This window comes from Taudactylus pleione, unplaced genomic scaffold (assembly GCF_031769625.1).
Source record: "Taudactylus pleione unplaced genomic scaffold, aTauple2 ptg000506l, whole genome shotgun sequence".
Taxonomy (NCBI): domain Eukaryota; kingdom Metazoa; phylum Chordata; class Amphibia; order Anura; family Myobatrachidae; genus Taudactylus; species Taudactylus pleione.
The window spans coordinates 1,400,647-1,419,044 of NW_028284908.1; the positions used below are offsets into that span (position 1 = coordinate 1,400,647).

The 18,398-nt window shown below is 41.9% G+C and overlaps 1 protein-coding gene across 2 annotated transcripts in view; it reads right to left on the reverse strand.

Moving 5' to 3' along the window:
• MIGA1 (mitoguardin 1) overlaps window positions 1–18,398 on the reverse strand; it is a 114,953-nt gene that overhangs the window by 49,463 nt on the left and 47,092 nt on the right. For both annotated transcript variants that reach the window (XM_088450088.1, XM_088450089.1), the window contains exon 8: window positions 13,837–13,937. In XM_088450088.1, coding sequence (XP_088306214.1) covers window positions 13,837–13,937 — 101 coding nt within the window. The remainder of the gene's footprint in view (window positions 1–13,836; window positions 13,938–18,398) is intronic.

Consider the following 18,398-nt stretch of genomic DNA (forward strand, 5'->3'; position numbering starts at 1 on the left):
AGAGTACATGAATATGAGTCAGAGTACGTGAATATGAGTCAGAGTACATGAATATGAGTCAGAGTACATGAATATGAGTCAGAGTACATGAATATCAGTCAGAGTACATGAATATGAGTCAGAGTACATGAATATGAGTCAGAGTACATGAATATGAGTCAGAGTACATGAATATGTGTCAGAGTACATGAATATCAGTCAGAGTACGTGAATATCAGTCAGAGTACGTGAATATCAGTCAGAGTACGTGAATATCAGTCAGAGTACGTGAATATCAGTCAGAGTACGTGAATATCAGTCAGAGTACGTGAATAACAGTCAGAGTACGTGAATAACAGTCAGAGTACGTGAATAACAGTCAGAGTACGTGAATAACAGTCAGAGTACGTGAATAACAGTCAGAGTACGTGAATAACAGTCAGAGTACGTGAATATCAGTCAGAGTACGTGTATATCAGTCAGAGTACGTGAATATCAGTCAGAGTACGTGAATATCAGTCAGAGTACGTGAATATCAGTCACAGTACGTGAATATCAGTCAGAGTACGTGAATATCAGTCAGAGTACATGAGAGTACATGAATATCAGTCAGAGTACATGAGAGTACATGAATATCAGTCAGAGTACGTGAATATCAGTCAGAGTACATGAGAGTACGTGAATATCAGTCAGAGTACATGAGAGTACGTGAATAAGAGTCAGAGTACATGAATATGAGTCAGAGTACATGAATATGAGTCAGAGTACATGAATATAAGTCAGAGTACGTGAATAAGAGTCACAGTACGTGAATATCAGTCAGAGTATGTGAATATCAGTCAGAGTATGTGAATATCAGTCAGAGTACATGAGAGTACATGAATATCAGTCAGAGTACATGAGAGTACATGAATATTAGTCAGAGTACGTGAATATCAGTCAGAGTACGTGAATATCAGTCAGAGTACGTGAATAACAGTCAGAGTACGTGAATAACAGTCAGAGTACGTGAATAACAGTCAGAGTACGTGAATAACAGTCAGAGTACGTGAATAACAGTCAGAGTACGTGAATAACAGTCAGAGTACGTGAATAACAGTCAGAGTACGTGAATAACAGTCAGAGTACGTGAATAACAGTCAGAGTACGTGAATAACAGTCAGAGTACGTGAATAACAGTCAGAGTACGTGAATATCAGTCAGAGTACGTGTATATCAGTCAGAGTACGTGAATATCAGTCAGAGTACGTGAATATCAGTCAGAGTACGTGAATATCAGTCACAGTACGTGAATATCAGTCAGAGTACGTGAATATCAGTCAGAGTACATGAGAGTACATGAATATCAGTCAGAGTACATGAGAGTACATGAATATCAGTCAGAGTACGTGAATATCAGTCAGAGTACATGAGAGTACGTGAATATCAGTCAGAGTACATGAGAGTACGTGAATAAGAGTCAGAGTACATGAATATGAGTCAGAGTACATGAATATGAGTCAGAGTACATGAATATGAGTCAGAGTACGTGAATATGAGTCAGAGTACATGAATATCAGTCAGAGTACATGAATATCAGTCAGAGTACATGAGAGTACGTGAATAAGAGTCAGAGTACATGAATATGAGTCAGAGTACATGAATATCAGTCACAGTACGTGAATATCAGTCAGAGTATGTGAATATCAGTCAGAGTACATGAGAGTACATGAATATCAGTCAGAGTACATGAGAGTACATGAATATTAGTCAGAGTACGTGAATATCAGTCAGAGTACGTGAATATGAGTCAGAGTACGTGAATATGAGTCAGAGTACATGAATATCAGTCAGAGTACGTGAATATCAGTCAGAGTACGTGAATATCAGTCAGAGTACGTGAATATCAGTCAGAGTACGTGAATATCAGTCAGAGTACGTGAATATCAGTCAGAGTACGTGAATATCAGTCAGAGTACATGAGAGTACATGAATATCAGTCAGAGTACGTGAATATCAGTCAGAGTACATGAGAGTACGTGAATATCAGTCAGAGTACATGAGAGTACGTGAATAAGAGTCAGAGTACATGAATATGAGTCAGAGTACATGAATATGAGTCAGAGTACATGAATATGAGTCAGAGTACGTGAATATGAGTCAGAGTACATGAATATCAGTCAGAGTACATGAATATCAGTCAGAGTACATGAGAGTACGTGAATAAGAGTCAGAGTACATGAATATGAGTCAGAGTACATGAATATCAGTCACAGTACGTGAATATCAGTCAGAGTATGTGAATATCAGTCAGAGTACATGAGAGTACATGAATATCAGTCAGAGTACATGAGAGTACATGAATATTAGTCAGAGTACGTGAATATCAGTCAGAGTACGTGAATATCAGTCAGAGTACGTGAATATGAGTCAGAGTACGTGAATATCAGTCAGAGTACGTGAATATCAGTCAGAGTACGTGAATAACAGTCAGAGTACGTGAATAACAGTCAGAGTACGTGAATAACAGTCAGAGTACGTGAATATCAGTCAGAGTACGTGAACATGAGTCAGAGTACGTGAACATGAGTCAGAGTACGTGAACATGAGTCAGAGTACGTGAACGTGAGTCAGAGTACGTGAACGTGAGTCAGAGTACGTGAACATGAGTCAGAGTACGTGAACATGAGTCAGAGTACGTGAATATTAGTCAGGCCTCATGAATATTAGTCAGAGTACGTGAATATCAGTCAGAGTACGTGAATATCAGTCAGAGTACGTGAATATCAGTCAGAGTACATGAGAGTACGTGAACATGAGTCAGAGTACGTGAATATGAGTCAGAGTACGTGAATAACAGTCAGAGTACGTGAATATCAGTCAGAGTACGTGAATATCAGTCAGAGTACGTGAATATCAGTCAGAGTACGTGAATATCAGTCAGAGTACGTGAATATGAGTCAGAGTACGTGAATATCAGCCAGAGTACGTGAATATCAGTCAGAGTACGTGAATATCAGTCAGAGTACATGAATATCAGTCAGAGTACGTGAATATCAGTCAGAGTACGTGAATATCAGTCAGAGTACGTGAATATCAGTCAGAGTACATGAGAGTACGTGAACATGAGTCAGAGTACGTGAACATGAGTCAGAGTACGTGAACATGAGTCAGAGTACGTGAATATGAGTCAGAGTACGTGAATATGAGTCAGAGTACGTGAATATGAGTCAGAGTACGTGAATATGAGTCAGAGTACGTGAATATGAGTCAGAGTACGTGAACATGAGTCAGAGTACGTGAATATGAGTCAGAGTACGTGAATATGAGTCAGAGTACGTGAACATGAGTCAGAGTACGTGAACATGAGTCAGAGTACGTGAATATGAGTCAGAGTACGTGAACATGAGTCAGAGTACGTGAACATGAGTCAGAGTACGTGAATATGAGTCAGAGTACGTGAATATGAGTCAGAGTACGTGAATAAGAGTCAGAGTACATGAATATGAGTCAGAGTACATGAATATCAGTCAGAGTACGTGAATATCAGTCAGAGTACGTGAATATCAGTCAGAGTACGTGAATATCAGTCAGAGTACATGAGAGTACATGAATATCAGTCAGAGTACGTGAATATCAGTCAGAGTACATGAGAGTACGTGAATAAGAGTCAGAGTACATGAATATGAGTCAGAGTACATGAATATGAGTCAGAGTACATGAATATGAGTCAGAGTACGTGAATATGAGTCAGAGTACATGAATATGAGTCAGAGTACATGAATATGAGTCAGAGTACATGAATATCAGTCAGAGTACATGAATATCAGTCAGAGTACATGAATATCAGTCAGAGTACATGAATATCAGTCAGAGTACATGAATATCAGTCAGAGTACATGAATATCAGTCAGAGTACATGAATATCAGTCAGAGTACATGAGAGTACATGAATATCAGTCAGAGTACATGAGAGTACATGAATATCAGTCAGAGTACGTGAATATCAGTCAGAGTACATGAGAGTACGTGAATATCAGTCAGAGTACATGAGAGTACGTGAATATCAGTCAGAGTACATGAGAGTACGTGAATAAGAGTCAGAGTACATGAATATGAGTCAGAGTACATGAATATGAGTCAGAGTACATGAATATGAGTCAGAGTACGTGAATATGAGTCAGAGTACATGAATATCAGTCAGAGTACATGAATATCAGTCAGAGTACATGAGAGTACGTGAATAAGAGTCAGAGTACATGAATATGAGTCAGAGTACATGAATATCAGTCACAGTACGTGAATATCAGTCAGAGTATGTGAATATCAGTCAGAGTACATGAGAGTACATGAATATCAGTCAGAGTACATGAGAGTACATGAATATTAGTCAGAGTACGTGAATATCAGTCAGAGTACGTGAATATCAGTCAGAGTACGTGAATATCAGTCAGAGTACGTGAATATGAGTCAGAGTACATGAATATGAGTCAGAGTACGTGAATATCAGTCAGAGTACATGAATATCAGTCAGAGTACGTGAATATCAGTCAGAGTACGTGAATATCAGTCAGAGTACGTGAATATCAGTCAGAGTACATGAGAGTACATGAATATCAGTCAGAGTACGTGAATATCAGTCAGAGTACATGAGAGTACGTGAATAAGAGTCAGAGTACATGAATATGAGTCAGAGTACATGAATATGAGTCAGAGTACATGAATATCAGTCAGAGTACATGAATATCAGTCAGAGTACATGAGAGTACGTGAATATCAGTCAGAGTACATGAATATGAGTCAGAGTACATGAATATGTGTCAGAGTACATGAATATCAGTCAGAGTACGTGAATATCAGTCAGAGTACGTGAATATCAGTCAGAGTACGTGAATATCAGTCAGAGTACGTGAATATCAGTCAGAGTACGTGAATATCAGTCAGAGTACGTGAATAACAGTCAGAGTACGTGAATAACAGTCAGAGTACGTGAATAACAGTCAGAGTACGTGAATAACAGTCAGAGTACGTGAATAACAGTCAGAGTACGTGAATAACAGTCAGAGTACGTGAATAACAGTCAGAGTACGTGAATAACAGTCAGAGTACGTGAATAACAGTCAGAGTACGTGAATAACAGTCAGAGTACGTGAATAACAGTCAGAGTACGTGAATAACAGTCAGAGTACGTGAATATCAGTCAGAGTACGTGTATATCAGTCAGAGTACGTGAATATCAGTCAGAGTACGTGAATATCAGTCAGAGTACGTGAATATCAGTCACAGTACGTGAATATCAGTCAGAGTACGTGAATATCAGTCAGAGTACATGAGAGTACGTGAATATCAGTCAGAGTACATGAGAGTACGTGAATAAGAGTCAGAGTACATGAATATGAGTCAGAGTACATGAATATGAGTCAGAGTACATGAATATGAGTCAGAGTACATGAATATGAGTCAGAGTACATGAATATCAGTCAGAGTACATGAATATCAGTCAGAGTACATGAGAGTACGTGAATAAGAGTCAGAGTACATGAATATCAGTCACAGTACGTGAATATCAGTCAGAGTACGTGAATATCAGTCAGAGTACATGAGAGTACATGAATATCAGAGTACATGAGAGTACATGAATATTAGTCAGAGTACGTGAATATCAGTCAGAGTACGTGAATATCAGTCAGAGTACGTGAATATCAGTCAGAGTACGTGAATATCAGTCAGAGTACGTGAATATCAGTCAGAGTACATGAATATGAGTCAGAGTACATGAATATCAGTCAGAGTACGTGAATATCAGTCAGAGTACATGAATATCAGTCAGAGTACGTGAATATCAGTCAGAGTACGTGAATATCAGTCAGAGTACGTGAATATCAGTCAGAGTACATGAGAGTACATGAATATCAGTCAGAGTACGTGAATATCAGTCAGAGTACATGAGAGTACGTGAATAAGAGTCAGAGTACATGAATATGAGTCAGAGTACATGAATATGAGTCAGAGTACATGAATATGAGTCAGAGTACATGAATATGAGTCAGAGTACATGAATATGAGTCAGAGTACATGAATATGAGTCAGAGTACGTGAATATGAGTCAGAGTACATGAATATGAGTCAGAGTACATGAATATGAGTCAGAGTACATGAATATCAGTCAGAGTTCATGAATATCAGTCAGAGTACATGAATATCAGTCAGAGTACATGAATATCAGTCAGAGTACATGAATATCAGTCAGAGTACATGAGAGTACATGAATATGAGTCAGAGTACATGAATATGAGTCAGAGTACATGAATATGTGTCAGAGTACATGAATATCAGTCAGAGTACGTGAATATCAGTCAGAGTACGTGAATATCAGTCAGAGTACGTGAATATCAGTCAGAGTACGTGAATATCAGTCAGAGTACGTGAATATCAGTCAGAGTACGTGAATATCAGTCAGAGTACGTGAATATCAGTCAGAGTACGTGAATATCAGTCAGAGTACGTGAATATCAGTCAGAGTACGTGAATATCAGTCAGAGTACGTGAATATCAGTCAGAGTACGTGAATATCAGTCAGAGTACGTGAATAACAGTCAGAGTACGTGAATAACAGTCAGAGTACGTGAATAACAGTCAGAGTACGTGAATAACAGTCAGAGTACGTGAATAACAGTCAGAGTACGTGAATATCAGTCAGAGTACGTGAATAACAGTCAGAGTACGTGAATAACAGTCAGAGTACGTGAATAACAGTCAGAGTACGTGAATATCAGTCAGAGTACATGAGAGTACATGAATATCAGTCAGAGTACATGAGAGTACGTGAATAACAGTCAGAGTACGTGAATATCAGTCAGAGTACGTGTATATCAGTCAGAGTACGTGAATATCAGTCAGAGTACGTGAATATCAGTCAGAGTACGTGAATATCAGTCACAGTACGTGAATATCAGTCAGAGTACGTGAATATCAGTCAGAGTACATGAGAGTACATGAATATCAGTCAGAGTACATGAGAGTACATGAATATCAGTCAGAGTACGTGAATATCAGTCAGAGTACATGAGAGTACGTGAATATCAGTCAGAGTACATGAGAGTACGTGAATAAGAGTCAGAGTACATGAATATGAGTCAGAGTACATGAATATGAGTCAGAGTACATGAATATGAGTCAGAGTACGTGAATATGAGTCAGAGTACGTGAATATGAGTCAGAGTACGTGAATATCAGTCAGAGTACATGAGAGTACATGAATATCAGTCAGAGTACATGAGAGTACGTGAATAACAGTCAGAGTACGTGAATATCAGTCAGAGTACGTGTATATCAGTCAGAGTACGTGAATATCAGTCAGAGTACGTGAATATCAGTCAGAGTACGTGAATATCAGTCACAGTACGTGAATATCAGTCAGAGTACGTGAATATCAGTCAGAGTACATGAGAGTACATGAATATCAGTCAGAGTACATGAGAGTACATGAATATCAGTCAGAGTACGTGAATATCAGTCAGAGTACATGAGAGTACGTGAATATCAGTCAGAGTACATGAGAGTACGTGAATAAGAGTCAGAGTACATGAATATGAGTCAGAGTACATGAATATGAGTCAGAGTACATGAATATGAGTCAGAGTACATGAATATCAGTCAGAGTACATGAATATCAGTCAGAGTACATGAGAGTACGTGAATAAGAGTCAGAGTACATGAATATGAGTCAGAGTACGTGAATATCAGTCAGAGTACGTGAATATCAGTCAGAGTACATGAGAGTACATGAATATCAGTCAGAGTACATGAGAGTACATGAATATTAGTCAGAGTACGTGAATATCAGTCAGAGTACGTGAATATCAGTCAGAGTACGTGAATATGAGTCAGAGTACGTGAATATGAGTCAGAGTACGTGAATATGAGTCAGAGTACGTGAATATGAGTCAGAGTACGTGAATATGAGTCAGAGTACGTGAATATGAGTCAGAGTACGTGAATATGAGTCAGAGTACGTGAATATCAGTCAGAGTACGTGAATATCAGTCAGAGTACGTGAATATGAGTCAGAGTACGTGAATATGAGTCAGAGTACGTGAATATCAGTCAGAGTACGTGAATATCAGTCAGAGTACGTGAATATCAGTCAGAGTACATGAGAGTACGTGAACATGAGTCAGAGTACGTGAACATGAGTCAGAGTACGTGAACATGAGTCAGAGTACGTGAATATCAGTCAGAGTACGTGAATAAGAGTCAGAGTACATGAATATGAGTCAGAGTACGTGAATATGAGTCAGAGTACGTGAATATGAGTCAGAGTACGTGAATATGAGTCAGAGTACGTGAATATGAGTCAGAGTACGTGAATATGAGTCAGAGTACGTGAATATGAGTCAGAGTACGTGAATATCAGTCAGAGTACGTGAATATGAGTCAGAGTACGTGAATATGAGTCAGAGTACGTGAATATCAGTCAGAGTACGTGAATATCAGTCAGAGTACGTGAATATCAGTCAGAGTACGTGAATATCAGTCACAGTACGTGAATATCAGTCAGAGTACGTGAATATCAGTCAGAGTACATGAGAGTACATGAATATCAGTCAGAGTACATGAGAGTACATGAATATCAGTCAGAGTACGTGAATATCAGTCAGAGTACATGAGAGTACATGAATATGAGTCAGAGTACGTGAATATGAGTCAGAGTACGTGAATATCAGTCAGAGTACGTGAATATCAGTCAGAGTACGTGAATATCAGTCAGAGTACGTGAATAACAGTCAGAGTACGTGAATAACAGTCAGAGTACGTGAATAACAGTCAGAGTACGTGAATAACAGTCAGAGTACGTGAATAACAGTCAGAGTACGTGAATAACAGTCAGAGTACGTGAATATCAGTCAGAGTACATGAGAGTACATGAATATCAGTCAGAGTACATGAGAGTACATGAATATCAGTCAGAGTACATGAATATGAGTCAGAGTACATGAATATGTGTCAGAGTACATGAATATCAGTCAGAGTACGTGAATATCAGTCAGAGTACGTGAATATCAGTCAGAGTACATGAATATCAGTCAGAGTACGTGAATATCAGTCAGAGTACGTGAATATCAGTCAGAGTACGTGAATATCAGTCAGAGTACGTGAATATCAGTCAGAGTACGTGAATATCAGTCAGAGTACGTGAATATCAGTCAGAGTACGTGAATAACAGTCAGAGTACGTGAATAACAGTCAGAGTACGTGAATAACAGTCAGAGTACGTGAATAACAGTCAGAGTACATGAATAACAGTCAGAGTACGTGAATAACAGTCAGAGTACGTGAATAACAGTCAGAGTACGTGAATAACAGTCAGAGTACGTGAATAACAGTCAGAGTACGTGAATATCAGTCAGAGTACATGAGAGTACATGAATATCAGTCAGAGTACATGAGAGTACGTGAATAACAGTCAGAGTACGTGAATATCAGTCAGAGTACGTGTATATCAGTCAGAGTACGTGAATATCAGTCAGAGTACGTGAATATCAGTCAGAGTACGTGAATATCAGTCAGAGTACGTGAATATCAGTCACAGTACGTGAATATCAGTCAGAGTACGTGAATATCAGTCAGAGTACATGAGAGTACATGAATATCAGTCAGAGTACATGAGAGTACATGAATATCAGTCAGAGTACGTGAATATCAGTCAGAGTACATGAGAGTACGTGAATATCAGTCAGAGTACATGAGAGTACGTGAATATCAGTCAGAGTACATGAGAGTACATGAATATGAGTCAGAGTACATGAATATGAGTCAGAGTACATGAATATGAGTCAGAGTACATGAATATGAGTCAGAGTACATGAATATCAGTCAGAGTACATGAATATCAGTCAGAGTACATGAATATCAGTCAGAGTACATGAGAGTACGTGAATATGAGTCAGAGTACATGAATATGAGTCAGAGTACGTGAATATCAGTCAGAGTACGTGAATATCAGTCAGAGTACATGAGAGTACATGAATATCAGTCAGAGTACATGAGAGTACATGAATATTAGTCAGAGTACGTGAATATCAGTCAGAGTACGTGAATATCAGTCAGAGTACGTGAATATCAGTCAGAGTACGTGAATATGAGTCAGAGTACGTGAATATGAGTCAGAGTACGTGAATATGAGTCAGAGTACGTGAATATGAGTCAGAGTACGTGAATATGAGTCAGAGTACGTGAATATGAGTCAGAGTACGTGAATATCAGTCAGAGTACGTGAATATCAGTCAGAGTACATGAGAGTACGTGAACATGAGTCAGAGTACGTGAACATGAGTCAGAGTACGTGAACATGAGTCAGAGTACGTGAATATCAGTCAGAGTACGTGAATAAGAGTCAGAGTACATGAATATGAGTCAGAGTACGTGAATATGAGTCAGAGTACGTGAATATGAGTCAGAGTACGTGAATATGAGTCAGAGTACGTGAATATGAGTCAGAGTACGTGAATATCAGTCAGAGTACGTGAATATGAGTCAGAGTACGTGAATATGAGTCAGAGTACGTGAATATCAGTCAGAGTACGTGAATATCAGTCAGAGTACGTGAATATCAGTCAGAGTACATGAGAGTACATGAATATGAGTCAGAGTACGTGAATATGAGTCAGAGTACGTGAATATGAGTCAGAGTACGTGAATATGAGTCAGAGTACGTGAATATCAGTCAGAGTACGTGAATATCAGTCAGAGTACGTGAATATCAGTCAGAGTACGTGAATATCAGTCAGAGTACGTGAATATCAGTCAGAGTACGTGAATATCAGTCAGAGTACGTGAATAACAGTCAGAGTACGTGAATAACAGTCAGAGTACGTGAATAACAGTCAGAGTACGTGAATATCAGTCAGAGTACATGAGAGTACATGAATATCAGTCAGAGTACATGAGAGTACGTGAATAACAGTCAGAGTACGTGAATATCAGTCAGAGTACGTGAATATTAGTCAGAGTACGTGAATATTAGTTAGGCCTCATGAATATTAGTCAGAGTACGTGAATCTTAGTCAGGCCTCATGAATATTAGTCAGGCTTAGACACCTTCATCAGTCGCAGCATCGACATTTGCACAAGCGCTATAGCAGGTGCAGATTTTCAATGTGAGTGTGGCAGCCACTTCAGCGACGCGCCGCGGCTTAAGACACCCATTAGACACCCCATCTCCGTGCGTCTGTATTGCAACCTCCCAGTCATCACTCAGGGACCCGACCCCACCCCCCCTCAACACATTTTAAATAAATTTCTGAGACCGTGCCCCTAAATCACATCTGTGACGCTGTGCGCACGGTCTCTGGACGCGTGTGCATAGCAGCTTGGACGTATGAGCAGTAGCAATAAAAAAAGGAACCTGTTTTACGGCATCGTACATCGACATGGGGAGAATTAAATTAGCCAAAAATTGCTTATCATGCGAATTTGTACTTATTGCGGAATCCTATTAGCTGAAACTTTTCACGGGTGCGGATTCGCCATACCATTTGCGGCTATAAGTTCTCACCTCCTCCTTAGTAGGGGAAAAGCTCTGCAAAACCCATATTTCTGGCTAAAATTGTCGGGACTTGTTTCAGAACCTTAATGACTAATTAGACAAAAATAAAACATTAATTGGCTTAATTTGGCCAATAATTACATGTAATTTTTTGGGTGATTAAAAAATGGGTCAATTGATGTGGGAAAGTTATATGGGGGTGCTGAATGGATGGGACAGGTATATGGGGGTGCTGTATAGATGGGAAAGTTATATGGGGGTGCTGTATGGAAGGGACAGGTATATGGGGGTGCTGTATGAGTGGGACAGGTATATGGGGGTGCTGTATAGATGGGACAGGTATATGGGGGTGCTGTATGGATGGGACAGGTATATGGGGGCGCTGTATGGATAGGCCTGGTATCTGGGGGCGCTGTATGAATGGGACAGGTATATGGGGGTGCTGTATAGATGGGACAGGTATATGGGGTGCTGTATGAATAGGACAGGTATATGGGTGCTGTATGAATGGGACAGGTATATGGGGTGCTGTATGAATAGGACAGGTATATGAGGGTGCTGTGTGAATGGGACAGGTATATGAGGGTGCTGTATGAATGGGACAGGTATATGGGGTGCTGTACGAATGGGACAGGTATATGAGGGTGCTGTGTGAATGGGACAGGTATATGGGTGCTGTATGAATGGGACAGGTATATGGGTGCTGTATGAATGGGACAGGTATATGGGGGTGCTGTATGAATGGGACAGGTATATGGGGGTGCTGTATGGATGGGATAGGTATATGGGGTGCTGTATGGATGGGACAGGTACATGGGGTGCTGTATGGATGGGACAGGTATATAGGGGTGCTGTATGAATGTGACAGGTATATGGGGTGCAGTGTGAATGGGACAGGTATATGGGTGCTGTATGAATGGGACAGGTATATGGGTGCTGTATGAATGGGACAGGTATATGGGGGTGCTGTATGAATGGGGCAGGTATATGGGGGCGCTGTATGGATGGGACAGGTATATGGGGGTGCTGTATGAATGGGGCAGGTATATGGGGGCACTGTATGGATGGGACAGGTATATGGGGGTGCTGTATGGATGGGACAGGTATATGGGGGTGCAGTATGAATGGGAGAGGTATATGGGTGCAGTATGAATGGGACAGGACATGGATGCTGTATGAATGGGACAGGTATATGGGGTGCTGTATGAATGGGACAGGTATATGGGGTGCTGTATAGATGGGACAGGTATATGGGGGTGCTGTATGAGTGGGACAGGTATATGGGGTGCTATATGGGTGCTCTATGAATGAGACAGGTATATGGGTGCTGTATGAATGGGACAGGTATATGGGGTGCTGTATGGATGGGACAGGTATATGGGGGCACTGTATGACTGGGACAGTTATATGGGTGCTGTATGAATGGGACAGGTATATCGGGTGCTGTGTGAATGGGACAGGTATATGGGTGCTGTATGAATGGGACAGGTATATGGGTGCTGTATGAATGGGACAGGTATATGGGGGTGCTGTATGAATGGGACAGGTACTGTATATGGGTGCTGTATGAATGGGACAGGTTTTTTAGGATTGCAGGTAGATCTTTGAGGCATATTTTGAAGATTTTAAAGTGTGTTTAAATGACAGAAATATATGCTTATAGGAATTGTAATTAGGGATGTGCAGGCTCAGATTAGTTCGGATTTTCCCGCCAAAAATCGGGTTTCAGAAAGAGGCAAAACGTCATCTTTCATGGACAAAAGTCTATGAGAGATGATGTTTGCCCATGAAACATCCCGCCATATTTTTGGCGGGGAAAATCCGAACTAATCCGAGCCTGCACATCCCTAACTTTAATGCACCCCCAATTTAAGTAGAATATTTATTTTCCAAAAACACTTTCTATCATTATTTTACTGTTTTAGAAACATGCATATAACAGCCATCTGACACATTTTAAGAACCCAAAATACTTTTATTATGGCCACTAATACACTTTTATACGGTTATCCTAACATCAATTTGCCATTGTTTTGGGTTACAAAGAGATTTCCCCATTTACACAAAAATACACAAGAAAATGATCACGTGAATGCTGCCTCGCGACTTTTTGGAATAGGATTGCACAAAAAACCCGTGGGCGCTCATAGCCGCGATAAGCGGTAAAAACCTGTGAAGGGTGCAAAAACTTTGTACGTAGTTAATTATTGCATTATCGCAGCTGATTGAATTCCCCCCATAGCCTGGAACTTAAAATCAGGCCCTAAACCTTCAAACAAATGTAAGTCACAGATATCATTAGGAAAGAGAAATAAGTGAATACTCAGTACCTCCGAAACGGAGATGAAAGAATCAGTTGACCCGATGCTTAGGGTGTCTCTCATCCCAAAATCGCCGTCATTGTCCATCACGGTCACTTCTGTGTCCTTATCTAAAAATGAACAAAACTTCAACAGTCTCGAATTTACCAAAAATATAGGAAATATTTTACGCACATATAGGAGTATCGGCTTTTTGGGAGTTAATATGGAGAAAGATAATTTTTGAGTGATCAGTTAGTATATTTTCGGTATGGTGCGCCTATTTTAGAAAAAAAAAAATAAAATCATTGGGGAAACCCTAAGTACTAAACATTGTTAGATGACCACAGGCTGAAAGTATGTTTGAATGAGGCACCTTTCGGTTATGTCTTCATCCCCTGCGAGCCCGCCTCTCCCCAAGTTAGCGGGAATTGTGTATCGTAATGAGATCACAGCAGCACAGGTTATTTCAGGATTTGAGTGTACGGTTTTTGTGGGTGGCAGTGACTTGTCCACTCGTGTGATTATATTAGTGGGGAACATTACCACTAAACACACAGAAGCAGGTTCAGTAACAGCGAGCTCCATATGGTCCCTGGCGAAATACAGATATTCCCAGCTACATTCTTGCCGCTTGCGCGGCAAATCGCACCGTACATAGCGCGAGACGCGTGCCTGACAAGCGGACACTGCTTTCTCGCCTCCACAGGAATGCATGGTGCAATCGCAGTGCGCGCCATAGTGTACCGTAGCGTATGCAGGTGCGTGGAATCGCATGGCACTATGGGCCTGATTCAGAGCTGGACGCTCTGAACAGAGCGCTCGCTCTGAATCAGGGCCCTCCTCCATGAAAATGGAGCGGCCTCCTGGCCGCTCGTATAGCTGTGGGTGACCACCCACAGCATATGCGAGCGGCCAAAAAGATGGTCTTGCGGACTTGCGACGGAGACCCTGCGGTAGGGTCTCCCTGCCACAAGCCCTGGAGTGATTTTGGCTCTATCAGAGCCAAAATCACTCCCACTGACATCACTAGTGATGTCAGTGGGGCCGGCTTCAGACGGTAGGCGTTCCCATGGGAACGCCTCCGTCTGGCAGGCACGCCCCCGGCACGCCCACCAAAGGGGGCGTGCTGTCAATCAACATCGGCAGCACGCCCCCTTTGGTGCGAGACCCGGAGCGATGGGAAGCCTGTCGCTCCCCGGGTCTCGCGCATGCGCACGACGGAGCTCCCTCCGTCATGCGCATGCGCAGTGGGGAACATCAACCCACTTGCGAGCGTACTGCCGCTCGCGAGTGGGTCTGAATGACCCCCTATGTGTGCACACGTTTGTGGCGCGATCAGCCACAATGTAACTGGGTGCATCTGTATGCAGCTATGCGCAATTCAGGCTATTACAGTAAGTAAAATATTGCTTATGTTTGCCTGTATCAAAAAGGAGCAAATGTTTTTTTTTACCAGCAATATATGGCAGAGCGTCACCGCACAAGTGTCATCCTATAGGACATAACCGAATCGCCCCACAGTACTGACGCAAGGCCCCGTCAAACTGACGCAGGGAGACAGTCATCTAATTCCCTTGTACATACATTACACGCTGTGTGGTCAGTAGCCGCCAATCTTTATTTAGCCATGTTGGTAAGGTCATTTTGATAAACATTAAAAAATGAGAAAACCTTAATGGAGCAGTCAATAAAGACCTTATACCTCAGGTATATAAAAATAAAGACCAAAACCTCTGGTGTTAAAAGGAGGAAGCTCCATTATCTTAAAAGCGTTATCAGGTGCTCGAGTTAGATGACCCCCTCCTCACATGGGTTCAATTCGAAGATGCTTTAAGGTGGGGGCTGGCCACCTATGTAGAGCGTATGGGCTGTCCTGTGGTCTGAACCATAAGGAGTAGAATAAATCCTATTAAAAGGACAAAAACTTTCTCTGACAAGTTGCTGGTATCTAGTGAACCCAAAGGCTGCAATAACAAGCTACCTGCATACACTGCAAATATATATTCATTCCAATGCAGTCCACTAATTCATTAGGAGGTATCCGGTCAGAATGCCGACACGTTCTGAGTGTCATCAGTCCGACTGTCAACATGGACGTCAGGTCTAATGCAGACGTGTCAAATGTAGAAATTATGAATAGGTCAATAGTTTTTTCATGTCAACATTTGTGAATGCTGACCTAACGGTCATGTCGACATTCAGACGATGTCGATATTTTGGTATCGACATTTTGAATGTGGTCTTTTCATACCACACCTCACTGGGAAATGGCGACATTAATTTGTGCCGTCTCTAATTCTAGGAAACTGATTTGGGAAATGTCACTTCCGCCACCCACTAAATAGTCAATTTAAACTTCAACATCATTCCGTTTTGGTCTTCTTCCTTGCGGCACAAAACGCCAACCTACCCCCAAGCATTAGGCCCGGCTCCTGCTAAAGGTGGTCAGTATAATCCTCATTTGTAAACTCAGTAACAGCTCCTGGCATCGCCACGTTTATACACCGAGACGTCCGGTAAGATTAGACTACGGTGACATACAAGCCGCGCCGTTCTAGAAGATTTTCAGCAGCATTAAACCAGGACCATAAATCATGATATCGTTTCCTCTCTGTACATCGCTAAATGTACTCGTAGAGCTCATGGACGTGTATGGGGAGGGACATTAACGTTTCTGACCTGCTGGAGCAACTTCCATCCTCCTGAGACCAGTTCTGAGGGAACTCCGTTATTTATCATGATGTCCAAACCACAGACATTACTCAGCGGCCTTAGTCTGCTTCACCTCTGCCAGCCACAGCCTCCAAACCTTTCCCCAAATTGTATTTTACTAAAGGTACACGGAGGCTCAGAAAGAGCCCAGACCCTTAGTCATAACTTAGCTCATAGTTTATGAATTTGTGATCTCCAGACCCGGATAGAGAATCTTAATTACACATGGAGACGTTTCAGCGTTTCTCGTCTGTACAGTAAATTTTTTAGAAGAGATCTGTAACTTGCTGACCACAATATACGTGGACATGAATTCAGGTCAGATTTATCACTAGCCCATGAAAGGACAGGAGAAGAAGAGAACAGAATTTCCTCCCTTGAAGACATCACTAATACCCCTTTTACACCAAAAACCCGGGTCCGACCCTGGAATTTGAACACTGGTCAATCCCGGGTCGAACTCGGCTTCAGACCCCGTTTACACTGCAACTTGACCCGGGTTATTCCCGGGTTTGCCCCGTTCACACTGAACCCGGGTAATCCCTGCTTTTCTCTATAGAAGTCATTAAAATGGTCTGTTTTAAGGTCTGACAAAGATGGTCACAAAAGGCACCAAAAGAGAGGGGTGGGGACTGATTACAGCATTGCTACAGGTTGCTGTTCTGGCTGTGGCAGGCTGTGTATCAGCCTGCATTTGTGGCTGCTGGTCAGGCTGTGGTGCAGAGTGCTGTTCTGGCTGTGGCAGGCTGTGTATCAGTGAAAGAGGAGATTACTGATCTGTCCGCACAAATGAACCTCTGCAAACAGAAGTTTCCTGACCTAGAGGGGAGACAAAGAAGAAATAGTTTTAGCTTTGTGGGTGCCGGTGAGAGCAGAAGGATTTATCTCGGAGGCCTTCATGGAAACACAGATTAGGCAGGAATATGGCAGAGCAGTGCTATGACGTGTCCCTGGCCCCAGCACACGACGTCATAGAGAAGGAAGCCAGGAGCAGGAAGCTGGGTGGCTTCTCTCCAAGCATCTGTGTACCCCTGTTTTATTGATTTGGAGTATTCCCATTCATTTCTATATAAGTCAATCTTCAATGGAGACAGGTGCCAAAAACGCCCTTGCAAAGTGGCTGAATGTTCCGCAATGTGAAATCACTTCATAGAGGGCCCTGGACTGAAAATAAAATCCTGACTAATCACGTTATGCTTGTCCCGATCCCTGCGGGTCCCTGCCACAGGGCCCTATAGGGACACATGCAGAAAATACGCTATGGGTGGTATAACATAAAACAGGGGTCACCTTCAGCCAAATTCCAATAACTTTCTCTAGATTTTCTTCGGGCAGGCCACGCCAGGCAGCTCTGCGGTTATATTGGTAGTTCCCATGGTAACTTTAATGACCAGCATAAAGTCTTCTACTTTTTCTTCCTCTGTCCCCAGGACAAGGAAGGCTTATAAATGTGTGAGCCCGGCTGAGTGGCCACCTGTGCCCTGATATAGGAGGAGGGCAGGTGCTTGTACAGCTGTCCGGTGACTGAGAAAACACAGAAGGTATCTACATAAATGTGACTTTGTGGGAACTGAAGACAGACATCTGCAGACTGTCAGCGGTCCGTGCGCTACAGCTGAGAGAGCCGTCCTTCCAACAACGATTAAACATCCAGGTGACGCGGCAGCTGATCACGGTGACTGTAGGGGTTGTGTTCCCTCAGTCCCCCCTTCTGAGACCGCGGTCAGCATTCTGTGTGTGTCACTGTAGCATCTGTGGTTCTGAGTTAAGTCCATTCTCCTTTTTTTTTGTACCAAACAGATGTGTTGGGGTCCAATTTAAAAAGTATTAGTGATGGGTCCACTGAAACTACAACGCAATAAATAATTTCACCCATA